Source organism: Scophthalmus maximus, chromosome 10, assembly GCF_022379125.1.
Source record: "Scophthalmus maximus strain ysfricsl-2021 chromosome 10, ASM2237912v1, whole genome shotgun sequence".
NCBI lineage: Eukaryota > Metazoa > Chordata > Actinopteri > Pleuronectiformes > Scophthalmidae > Scophthalmus > Scophthalmus maximus.
Genome location: NC_061524.1, coordinates 18,211,000 through 18,224,268, shown reverse-complemented (window position 1 = coordinate 18,224,268; position 13,269 = coordinate 18,211,000). Strand labels below are relative to the sequence as shown.

The following is a 13,269-nucleotide window of genomic DNA, read 5'->3' as shown; positions in this document are numbered from 1 at the left end:
CTCCTCACCTCTCAGGGATCTCACACAAGCTCAGGATTCAGGTAAAAAGCATTGCTGTGTTGTTACAATGTGGTGCCAAAGGTTACAGCTTATCTAAACAAACAGACCTGGTCCAAACCAGACTAGCTTGTTTATAGAATTATGCATGTCTCTTTCCAAGGCAGGGCAGCTTAGAAAAACTATGTCAACACTGTTCAGTAACTCGTGCAGTCTTGTGAAATGAAATCCAAATTATACCTTAAACTATGAAATCACTTTTCCACTGTTACAGTCATTGCAGTGCTGCATTGGTCCAAACCTGATTAGCTTGTTTTTAGAAGTATGCATGTATCACCAACCAGAGGACCTGCTGCCTGAGGTAATGAAAAGGAAACTATGTCCCCAAGATTATGGTTTTATCATCTCCCTCAAACCATGTGCTTGAGATGGTGTGCTAGCTGTTATATCTCTTCTTGAAAACTCATCACATAGATCCTATTCTCCTTCGTATTATTATCTACGCAGTAACAACTAAAACTGCGATTGTCAATGAATGACTTTTATTTTATCCACTGAGTGTGTTTTCAAGGAAAGATCATGTGAGGTGAGACAAACCAAGTGATTGTGTTTTATTTATTTATCAGTGATCCAAGTACCGCAGAAAGAGCCTAGTCCTATAAAAAGAGCATGATGGACTCTTGCCTTTCTTCAAGGAGAAAGAGAGAATATTTGATCAAAACCAGATCTTGCATGGTTTGAAGATTTACTTGTGTCACCGTGAGTCAGCACCGTGAATCAGCACCATTCACCAGCACACCATGTTTGTCAAGTAAGTCTACTCAACCAGAAAGCGAAGTAGGATTCAGTGTTAGCGATGTGACAATAGCAAATGTTCCTAAAAATGTCAAACGAATTTTGAGCAAACTTTTGAAAGTTCCCAAAAAGGAAAATGATTACGTGCGTTTCCATCAACTGGTTTCATAGCTGTTACGACCCGGCTCGGTAGGGGAAAGGGAAGCAGCATAAAACCAGGTGTATTTGGTAAATTTGTTATTTATTTGTATGAAAACGGGATTGTTATCAAAACCAGAACAAAAGAGACAAACTGGAACGGATGTGAGGCATGTGAGTGCTGTTCAAATCAAACAAACAACTTCAACAAAAGGAGGACTCATAACAGTGAGTAACTGTTACCATTAACAGAAAGAGAAAATGAAACTAAACCCCTTAGTTACTATCAAACAAAACACAGTCAGGAACAGCACTCTTGCACCTAATGAAGGATAACAAAGGGATTCTGCAGGTGTGAGTGGTCTGATCTATAGCTAACCAAAACCTGGCTCAGTCCTCAGACAAGTTTAAAGTGCCTCGTTTTCACAGTTTCACAAAATCGAGAGACACAGTGGCGTGCTGGTCAAGTGAAATCCCAGCCGCCCCGACTGACAAGCTGTGGGGAGATTTGTAGCCTCCTTCACAAATTGCTCCTTGGTTATTGGTGGACTGTGTCAGGTGCCTCTCCAATTCGGATCCTCCAGGACGCCGGCGAGAAGTGGGAGGGGCACCCTGCTTGACAGGCCAAAAAGGTTATGCATACAAAATGGGAGGCAGGGGTCGGCGCCGGCCGTAACAGTAGCGAATAGACTAGACCAGTTTTGTCAAAAGATGGTGTTATAGGCTTCGTAGGCCTACCGTAACATGGCTGTTATAGAACAGTAGAAGAAGTAGAGGTTGCAAACCAAATAGATAGTTTATCTCTATTAACAGGCTATGTACCAAAGGCCTTTAAGATGGCAGTAGTTAAAGCTCTCCTCTGCCCTTTAGGCAATATTATGAGAAAACAGCAACTACAATTTCCATTGCTACGCTGATGATACCCAGCTGTATTTATCTATAAAGCCAGATGAAACTAATCAGGTAGACAAACTTCAGGACTGTCTTTAAGACATAAGGGCCTGGGTGACTTATAATGTTTTACTCCTAAATTCAGAAAAAACTGAGGTAATTTTAATCGGCCCTGATTTTCTCATCATATAGATAACTTGGATGCTATAACCTTGGCCTCCAGCTCTACTGTGAGGAACCTCGGAGTTACCTTTGACCAGGACATGTCCTTTGACTCACACATAAAACAAGTCTCTAGGACAGCCTTCCTTCACCTGCGCAATATCAAGAACATTAGAAACATCCTCTCTCAAAAGGATGCTGAAAAACTAGTCCATGCATTTGTCACTTCCAGACTTGACTACTGTAATTCATTACTGCTAGGATGCCCCAATAAGTCTGTGAAAAGTCTCCAGTTAATCAAAAATGCAGTAGCAAGAGTTCTGACAGGAACTAGAAAAAGAGATCATATTTCTCCAGTGTTAGCATCTCTGCATTGGCTTCCTGTAAAATTCAGAATACAATTCAAAATCCTGCTCCTAACCTACAAAGCCTTTAATAATCAAGCTCCATCATATCTTACAGAGCTCATAGTTTCATATTATCTCAATAGATCACTTCGCTCTGTAAACTCAGGTCTACTCTTGGTTCCCAGAGTCTGTAAAAGTAGAATGGGAGGCAGAGCCTTCAGCCACCAGGCTCTTCTCCTCTGGAACCAGCTCCCAGTTTGTGTCAGGGAGGCAGATACCCTCTCTACATCTAAAGTTAAATTTAAAAACTTTCTCTTTGATAAAGCGTATAGTTAGAGCTGCTCAGGTGTTTAATAAACCATTTCTTTATTATGCTGCTATAGGCCTAGACTGTTGGGGGAACTTAAATCATGAGCATCTCTCTCCCCCTCTCTCTCTCTGCTCCCATGTATTTACATTACATGTCAATAACTCTGTTTTCTCTCTACTAGTGTATCTCTGACCCCGGAGCTGCAGGATCCAAGTTCGTCATTATTATTATAATTATCACTATTATTATTATTAATAACATCATTGCATTTATAAGTGTCAGTTTCTCCGTAATTATAAGGATCATTCTGGTAGAGATTAAAGCAACTGTTATACAACTTCTCTCTCCCCCGATATGTTTACATTACATGTCACTAACCCTGTTTGTGTTTTCTCTCTCTCCTAGTGTATCTCTGACCCCAGAGCTGCAGTACCCAAACCAGTCATTATTATTGTTGTTGTTATTATTATTATTATTATTATTATTATTATTATTATTATTATTATTATTATTATTATCACTAATAATAGCAACAAGCAATACGTATCAGTCTGGTAGAGATTTAAGTGGCGGTTGTACAACTGTCCCCTCCCTCTTTTCTCTCTTACTGTCTCTCCTCTCCTCCTCTTTCTGCCCACCTCTCCTCTCTTCCCCATTTCTTAGATAATCTGTGGTCATGATTATCAGAGCCTAACAAAATGTGTAATTATATGTTGTTCAAAGCAGGGGAGACGTGCATTGTACTTTTCTCCATGGCCAAAGTAGTTTACTTTCTCGAACAGTGAAAGTAACAGTTTGTAAACAACAGGAACTTAAGCTTTGTCTGGAGACGCTGCTGCGTTATTGACAGACTACAACCTGCCCTGTACATCTACTACTGTCGATGTACTGCTACAGTTAGTTCTGCTTCACATCACATTTGCTCAGTCAAACTCTCTCACACACTCATTACACTCACACATAAATATCAATAATTTGACAGTGCACTACAGTGATGAATAAATATATATTTAGGGGACTGATATCTATTAATGTGTTTAATTTAGTGGCGCTTGACTGAATTTAAGATGACTCCTGGGCCTTGGTGGAGGAATGCACATACTGAAAGCGATTCTAGTTAAATGGGCAGTAAGCGGTTCTAAAGCAAAACACGTTTTGTAATAATCTGCTAATATTTCCTCGCGGTCCGCCAGCTGTTCGTTCTGTGTGTGCAGTGAAAAAAAAAATCGGGGCTGTTGAGCGGTTGTGCTCAGACTTGGCTCAGTAAATCGAAAACAAAACGAATGGCTCAGATTGCACCAACAATACTGTGGGACATATTAGCGGGTGGCGCTGCTACAAGTCTTTTAGCCAAGTGGTTAGCCAGTTGATCTCCCATAACTGATTGCAGCCAGGCCAGAGCAGTAAAATCACAACAACAACAACAAAGAGAGATCAAGCTTTCTCCAACATTGCTTACTGCCCCTTTAAGCTTGCTTTTGAGTCAGGTTATAGACAGTTATTGATTTGGTGAAAGCCTGTCTCTTCAGGTTTTTATTGAGCCATTCACATGACAGGACCTGCACACTGTCCGGCACTGAACATTAAAGAATTCAGAACACTCAGCTTGCCCAATTTGGTTTTACAAACTCTTTTATGTCTTATGAGACATTTGATATGAATAACTTACTTCATACTTCTGGAATTTGGCAATTTATACATTTATACAATTACAAGATTTTTTAGTTCAAGAATTAAACTTGGCATTGGGCACCGCCCAACCGCCTGTTCATACAGTGAACAGGGCAGCCATATACCTGGCTAATTTTCTCAGCTTTCTTCTGTCTCCTCTTTTAAATTACTTTCTCTCTCTAATTGATAGCATCAGTCATTCCCTGTCATGCAGGTCAGGCACCGTGGCAAACATGAGCGGATGATGTTACTTATTACATTCTTCATAAAAATACCCCATGTGAAAAAAAGAAAGAAAAGAAAAATCAGTGACCAAGTCATTTTGTTCTTATCATCACCTAGACAAACCTTCCAGACTATTATCGGGTGTGGTTGGACCTGGCAAATAATCTCACACAACTGATAGAGTCACGAAAACTACGGGACCTGGTTCATAAGGTGAGGTTGAGTTTGATGGTGTTTTTTGCTCTTGAACCAGGAACCATAATGAACAGAACATATGTTCCACCTGTCCTAATCCAGATGCCGGTTTTGACTCCCCATCTCCTGAGCAATCATCGGGAGCTCAGGCTGGCTCACTTAGCACTGGGGTTCATCAGCATGGGATATGTATGGCAGGAAGGACAATATGCACGTGCTCTGGTAAAACACTGCGGAGTAATGGAATGAAGGATGGTTTAAAAAGATTTATTTAAATCAAAGTTGTACTGGCAATTTGACATACAACACAAGACTAAGAAATGCCACTAGCATGGCTAAAAAACCTCTGGATTGAAACTGCTGTTTTATTTTTTTTGACAGATTCTCCCAAAAGCCTTGGCCTGGCCCTACTGGCTGGTATCTCGTGAGCTTGGACTTCCCCCCATCTTAAGCTATGCAGATTCAGTGTTAGCCAACTGGAAATTAAGGGACCCCAGAGGGTGAGTAATGTTCTTTTGTTGCCTTATTAATGTCTTTACTTCATGTATAAGGCCCTTTAACCTTGCCATGAAACATATAACATATTTCAGTCATGTAGAATTTTTTAGTAGACTCCTTTGATGCTAGTTTCATCATTTTCATTCAGGAATATGGAAATTGGGTGAGTAGTAGGAAAATAAAAGTCATTCATTCACATGACAGTCTGATGCTTATGACGGTGGTGAAGCTCTGCTCATTGTATTTTCAAAAGTAGGAACATGGATTCCATATTTTCCTTCCCCGGTGGAGAGAGTTGCAGGGGATTTGTCATTGTGTCATTGTTCGTTGAGATGACTGCTAGTTCAGGCATAATGGTAAGAACTGACTGCTGTTATTCTTCCTCTTCCGTTTCAGTGTTCCTCAACCAACATCAAATTAGTCTATTTCCTGTGTGGCCCATCCATATACTGTGTGTTTGTGTGGGCATGTGTGTGTGTCTTTGCCCTTGTTGCTTGTTGATGGGTTTTGAACTTCCAACTCTTACCAGGGGGCTATGCTGGTGATGCATGCTATGAAAAACTCTGACCTCATGGGCATAAAGGAAGGTCTCGTCAAAGTAACTCATTCTTTGAAGAAGATGAAGGAAACTTTCAAACTCATTCACAGTGAGTTGAAATTAAACCAAACCCAGTCTGAAGTCAATCACACGTTCTGTCTTATCTAAAGGCAATAGAATTCAAGGTAATAAAATAACTGAATTTTTGCTCTTTCTAGATCATGTAGTTCCAACTGCATTTCATGGAAAATTGAGAATTTTTTTCTCAGGGTAAGTTTTTGTATTCTGATAATGCCTCGCACACTGCAATTATTAATGTTTTTGATATCAAATCTGGAGCAGATTCATCTCACTCTGTATCATAATAATCTCCTGCCTCTACCCTTCTATTGCACTTTTCCCTGTTGTTGCACTGTATTTTTAACTAGGTAGCAGGGAAGCATGAGCTATTTAATAGCTTGTGTCATATATTATAACAAGCAGTTTTAATCAGCATGTATATGGTTTGAACTGTTTTAGGTGGCGAGACAATCCAATGCATCCAAGGGGGCTGTTGTATGAAGGGGTGAGCAATGAGCCAATTTTGTTATCAGGCGGAAGTGCAGCCCAGAGTTCAGCCATTCAATGCTTTGATGCTCTGCTGTGCATCCAGCATGAGGATGAGACAGGTAATGATTCCTTTCCCTCAACCTTTGACCCCGTCAGATACTTCTCATGAATGAATCACTCTGTTTGTGCAGCCAGTTAATTGCTCTGACATCATTTTTTTAAAGGGAAGTATCTTATTTTCCTTTTTTTTAATGTCTCTTTTCTGTTCTTCTCATTGATCTAGGGGCCTTCCTGACACGCATGAGGGATTACATGCCTCCTGCTCACCGTCAGCTGATAGAAACTCTCTCTGCTCTTCCACCACTGCGAGACTTCATCTTTTCCTGCTCAAGCTCTGATCTCTGCCAGGCTTACAATGCCTGTGTCTCAGCGCTGGTGGATGTACGAAACTACCACCTCAATATAGTGACCAAGTACATCATTGTGCCGGGTTACAAGGCCCAAGCCATGGGCTGCCCGCTCAGTGGCGTGGGAACCACTGGGCTGAACAACGCAGGGACTGGTGGATCCAGCCTAATGGTCTTCCTCAAGAGTACCCGTAATGCGACACAAAAAGCACTGATCTTAGAGAAGTCAACTGTATCAAAAGATACAGAAATTTAATTTTGTTTATATGATCATATGTAGATTATCCAACACCTTTTTACACTACAGTCTTGAGGTTATTTATGAAAGGTTTACATCAATAAATATCCCCAAAATTGTAGTTATTAGAATTCAAGTTCTTACTGGGTCATGCACACGACTGTATTGTAGTGCTTGGTGAATGATTGACTCGCTGTTTAGTAACTATGACCCTCGTAGGTGTGGTCCAACACTTTGAACCAGAGAAGAACTAGTTTTCACTCTGGATTTACAGTTTTTCTTGATTGGTAAGGCAGGGTTAATGACACTGGGTTCCTCCTCATCTTCATCATCACCTTCTTAGAACAGTCGAGGTCTTGTTCTACTTTTTTACAGTAACACTTTTTTTTGTATCTTTTCACCAGGTTTCTTTACTGCAATGTTTACTGCATTTCACAGTATTCACCCTTTCTGAGTAAAAACTGTACCATATTAAATGTCCAAATTTGTCCACAGTAGTATAGTAGCTTACTGTGGCTCATGTCAAAAACAGTTCATGGGCACATAAAGACCTGCATACAATAATTAATTTTTATTGTAATAAGAGTTATTCCATTAGACACAATTCAACTCATGAAATATCAAATGTTGCATAATATTTAACAATGTAACACAATAATTGCCAATTCATTGACATTGATGTGAAAGGAACCTTTTGTTATGGAAGCGCATTGCATTTAACTACGACATTGGACTCTCGTAATCATGATAAAAGATTACATTACATTCATTTTGCTGACACTTTTGTCAAAAGGAACTTACAATCATCGACTCAGGTAGCATTAAGGACCAAAACTGTGATGGCTTAGTTTTGAACCCCAACCTTTGGTACCAAAGTCAGCTGTGTAACCCGGTAACCTATACCAGCTGCTAGATCACCTAATTACGAGATCATGATAAACTGGAATAGGCTACTACATGTCATAGGAACACTATTTGGTGAGGATATTGTTTCATTTCAGGACCACTACAGTCAAAATACATTCAATTCAATTTTAGCAAATAGTTATATTTTGGGTCTGTTCTGAGACCACCCTGCCCTTCCACATGCCTACTTGGAAAGTCTGAGATAGGGAGAGCACATTTCCCTATCATTCCATGAGCCTTCATGGAATTTGAGGTAGGGATAGCAGCAGCCAAAAAATCCCCAGTGCAGAACAGAGCGGGCATCAATGACAACATATTACAGTGATTAAGTCAGACACATATAAAAAAGAGGTGCTGGGTTAGAGGCGGGTTGCAAGTGGCATGCAGCAAGCAAGAAGAGTAGGTTAAAGCAGCTTAAATAGAGCGCACAATATAAGCTTTGCCAATTGAATGCGTAGAAGAGGATCAGCTGAGCAGTCAACTGATGTGGGCTGGCATAGTGGCAGTGCTTGACTTCATGGCCTGCCTTAACTAACGCTATGCTCAATTTGTGTGAGCAACTGTATTATTGTTTTTATTGTGGCTAACATGAAGTCGAATTTTAAACCCAGACAGTTTGTCTGCTCGCGTGACCTCAGTCTGCGCTGTTTGAAGCAAACATTAGCTTACCATCGTAAATGCAGTCCAGATGGGGATTCAAAGATACAAGATGAAACACTTTTGGAATGAATCACAGCACTCTGTCAAATTATCTGCTGGATATAGACAGTATACATACACATTACAGAGTCTTAATTTCATAGTGGACATTGTGTTATGACCAAAAAAGTGGACAGACATGGCTTACTGGACTGAAAAGTGAAGCCAATGCGGAAGTGCTCTGAGCCTTCCTTTACATCTCACTTGATTTATTAGCTCAGTAAACATTTTCCTAATGAGTCTATCGTCTCAGTCTTCTTCAATTTAGCATGATGTTCATTTTGTAAATTATTGTCCCATTTAGAGTGAAATAGACCATAAAGTAGGGGATGCTTTAGGCTTCACAGTGACCTGTCAATCAGGATAGATGTTTAGACTGCATCTACCGTGGGCAAAACAACACCTGTGAATGACAAGACCTAAAACATATATGGAATGATATCTTAAACAGGCAGATCATGGAACTGACCTCTCGTTTTAAGGAGGACATGTACGGGTTTATGAGACGGTGACAAGGCATTAATACAGCCCGCCAGCACACACTTTTCCATCGCTGTGGAAGATGCAGAACATAAAGTTTTTGTGCAGCAGCTGAAATGAAAAGTCACAGCGGACATCCCATTTCCAACACTTGTTGAGGTGCTCGATGCATGACCCTGTGAAATATTCCCCAGAATGAATCGTCTCCTACAGGCCCTCGTCATCATTCCCATATCAAGCTGCACTGTTGAGAGACTCTTTTCAGCTGTCAGTCGGATAAAAACCGGCATCAGGGCATCAATGATGACTTACAGACTGAACTCTTTGTTCCTGCTGACCTTTGAACTAAAACTGACAGAATTATTGGACTACAATGAAATCATTGCAGTGTTCAACACCAAGCCCTGTTGTCTCCTATTGTAATCATCTAATGTAAAGTTAGAATTTCGGACAGTAGCCTATTGCCTGTTTTATTTATTTTTGTTTATTGTATATACCAAGGTTATGTTGGGTGTACAGTTGGATTTTATGCAGATGTTGCGGTGTTTGCAATCTGTGTGTGTGATTCAAGTGTCCTTTTGACGCTACGTTAAGGCATGCTGGTTCGCACATTTGGTTTAAAAAGAATGGTCAGCTCTGTGTGAAAAAGTGGCAGCCGTGCCAATCTATGCAAGGCTTATTATGTTTGGGACATCACTTCTAATGACCTGTAAGGCTTGAATCATTAAACTGTGTGCTTTCATTCAATTATAATTTTAGTTGTCTATTTTGGTAAGCTTTATACAGAACCTATAAATATATGATAGGTCTTTTACCTTGACACTTTGTTTAAGCCTCCGTGGCTAGGGTCTTTTCCTTACTTTACAGAGGACTTCCCTCAAACTTAGTTCTGCCCAGTTCAGTTTATCAGTCATGGTTCTCTGCAGCTTTGGCTGTCTATAGGCTGGCACACAGCACACAAGTAAAAGAGTGATACAGGAATGGGATCATCAATTGAGTGGTTTACTTTCCTTTTCATTTGGGTTCCAGTTTTCCTCAAAGTCCTTGGAACAGCACAGGTCTCTCGCAATGAGCTCTGAAACACAGCTCATCGTGCACATGCTCCACACAATGCTTTCAGGTGTATTAATCACAGTTATTTGTCCATTACATGACAACTGTATACACTACTGTACAAAAAAACTCAGGACAAGACAAGTTTTGCAATAGGCTATTTATTCACAAATTCACAACATTCCTGTAGCACCACCATTTAATGCGACCACCTGCAGTATGACCTTGTCCAGGTGGTCAGTGTAGTTGTTACAGACTTCTCTGGTGAGTTTGGTCCTCCAATATTCCTCTATTGCCTAAATGAGCCCCTCCTTGTTCTGTAGTTTGGCTTCACGCCACACAAACTCAATAGGGATCAGATAAGGTGATTAAATGAGAAAGTCAAACATTTGTTCCTTGACAAACAATGAAACGAGGATGTAGTGATGTATTTTTATTTGTTCTATTATGCTCCTAGGCTTTAACTGGATTTGTTGAAAGGTTAATCAAAAGTTAGGCCTACTTACTTGGTTGGGACCGAGTTCAAACCCAGTTAATTCCCTCCTGCTCGATGTAGACTCTGGCCATTTCTCAATACCAAAGAACGCAAGTATTTACTTGTGTTCTTTCCAAGAACGTACTTGGGAGAAAATTCTCCCGAGAACGGGAGAACACAGTTCGGTCATTGTGGAGTGGGAACATGAGCGTACTTGCCAGCCAGGATGCAGTTGAGGATGAAGAGATGCGGCGTTGTCCGAAAAAAAAAAAGTCACTGGGGAACTGGACAGGGGTTTTGCTGGGGGGTTCAGCAGGCTTAGCAGCTCTGGGGGAAGGCCCGGAGGCCGGGCAGGCAGGTGTACCAGTTCTGCGGGAACACCCCCAAGGGGCGCGTCGATCGGTCCGCCGACTGGCGACGAGGAGCAGAGTTTGGCCGGACCACCGCTGAGTGATGAGTGATCGACGGTGAACGTGTCGATCGGACCTCCGACTGGAGACGTGGAGCAGACGTCGGTTGGAAGCTCCAACACAGGAACAGAGGATGGCAGAAGGTCAGCAAACCTGATGCAAACTAACTGGGAGGCTGGGTGGATGCTAGCAGGCTTAATGCTAGTCAACTGGGATGCTGGCTGGGAGTCCGGGGTGTTCAAAAAGTCCTTGAGCCAATCGGGCAATGAACTCCTCAACCAGGGCCTCAGGGAAACATCCCTGCGTGCCATGTACAGAGCCGCCTTCTTCTTCTCCTTGTCATTGTCCCTCTTGTAGATCCCATAAATACAAGTCAGTGTATAAATCAACTCATCAAGGTCCAAATCAAATAAAGCACCTGCTGGGTCCATTGTGGTTTGGGTCCTACAGGAAGCAGGACCCAAATGCAAATATTTAATTTGCATATTTAATATCCAAATGCGAATATTTAATTCGCATTTGGATATTTAATAACAAAAGAAAACAGCCTTAACTACCAAACAAGGGTGTCCACGACATGTAGCAAAAACTAAGCAAAATACTGGAGCAAGGGGATATATCACAAGAACAGCATCTCACAAACAGACTGGGGAAAAATCAACAGACGACCCGACAAGGACAAAGGGAAGAACAGAGACTAAATACACACAAGGAGGGCGGGGCAAATAGAACACAGGTGAGACACATTAGGAACAGGTGCAGACAATCACAGGGTCAGGAGACACAGGCAGAGTGAAGTGACAGACAAGAGACAAGGAAACAGAAAGTGCAGAAACACAAGGAACTACATCAAAATAAAGCAGGAACCAAGGGACCAAGAAACCACTACACCCAACACACAAGGAAAAAGCACAACCATGGGCAGAATCATGACACACACACACACACACACACACACACACACATATATATATACACTGTGTACAACCCCATCATCCACAACATAAAAATCACTGCCATTGAACTGTACTGAGTTTTACTGAGAGGTGTTTCTAATATTTGGTCTATACCCATTCATATGGGGAGGACAGCCAACACTGATCACATCAAAAGAAAAATAATAAAAACTGGTTGAGGCAGGTCTGCTGCATAACTTCAGCTTTATCTAGGTATACCTAATAAACTGACAGGTACAGAGGTTTGGTATTTTAATAATGTAATCATATTGAAATAGATTAGCCTACATTCCACATACTCCTGTTGTTTGTCTTCTTGGAACGCAAACAGCACTCGTACAATTCGGCCACAAACATATATAAATGTAAGAAGTACCTGTACCTCATCTGTGTCACATACATAATTAGTCATTTAAAAAACAAACATACTTTTTGACCTGAGCGATTACACTGCTTATCAAGAAAGACAGAACTATCTCAAGCAGACACCTGACCACACAGGTCAGATGTTAGAGGAACATTTAATTCTGGTATTTATCAACAATTCATATCAGACAATTCATATAGTTAAATTGATTAAATATTTGAATGAATATGTATAAAATTCTGAAGACACAACTAAGCAAAAGAGTTGATGTGAAACCTTTAGTCTTCCAGGAACAGCATCAACATGCTGTTGTGCAGAAAATGACGACCGTCCTGCACAAAGCGACTCATTTCCCCAAACCAGAGGAGATGGAGGAGGTGAATGAGGTGGAGGCCAGCTGGTCATGACGCATTCAGCCATGTCGCTTGTGCCACATCAGGATTCTTCCTCCTAAAGATTCACAAAAAAGACCTAAACAGACACACGAAACAAAGCAGATTATAACTTTGGTGACTTTGAAATACAGTAAACATTTAATATGTGAAATTTAATGGAAACCCCCCCCAGATATCACTGTATATTATAGAACTTTGGGATTTCTTTTGTTGGGTTGCAAATATATATACACCGCATATAAGACACCGTTGCTTTCCAAGAATGAATCTCCTGGTTAAATAAGAACATGAACAGTATTTATTTATTTTTTAACTTATTTACAAGTGTGTCCGACAGAGACAGGTACAGCTCTGCTCTCCCACTCTCCTCTCACCACAGCTTCTCTAATTAAATAAACATCTATAACTACGAACGTTAACTTTGCCCTCTGACAAAAATATTATAGAAAATGCATTACCTATAAGCTCTGAGACCAGCGATTGATCGTTCGATTTACCCAAAACGGAAAAATTGCTCATGTTGAACCACAACAGAGCCATTGGGACTTTCCGCCATGACTTGTCGAG

General features: G+C 40.9%; 1 protein-coding gene across 1 annotated transcript; it reads left to right on the top strand.

The window, feature by feature from the left end:
• The first annotated feature begins 426 nt into the window (after positions 1-426).
• Positions 427-9,793, top strand: LOC118284113 (indoleamine 2,3-dioxygenase 2-like). Its single transcript, XM_047335371.1, has 9 exons — positions 427-808; positions 4,654-4,749; positions 4,834-4,953; positions 5,113-5,231; positions 5,483-5,585; positions 5,759-5,876; positions 5,986-6,037; positions 6,287-6,435; positions 6,600-9,793. Exons 3-9 carry the CDS (start codon positions 4,834-4,836, stop codon positions 6,977-6,979), a joined length of 1,041 nt encoding a protein of 346 aa, XP_047191327.1. The 5' UTR covers positions 427-808; positions 4,654-4,749; the 3' UTR covers positions 6,980-9,793.
• The last annotated feature ends 3,476 nt before the right edge of the window (positions 9,794-13,269 follow it).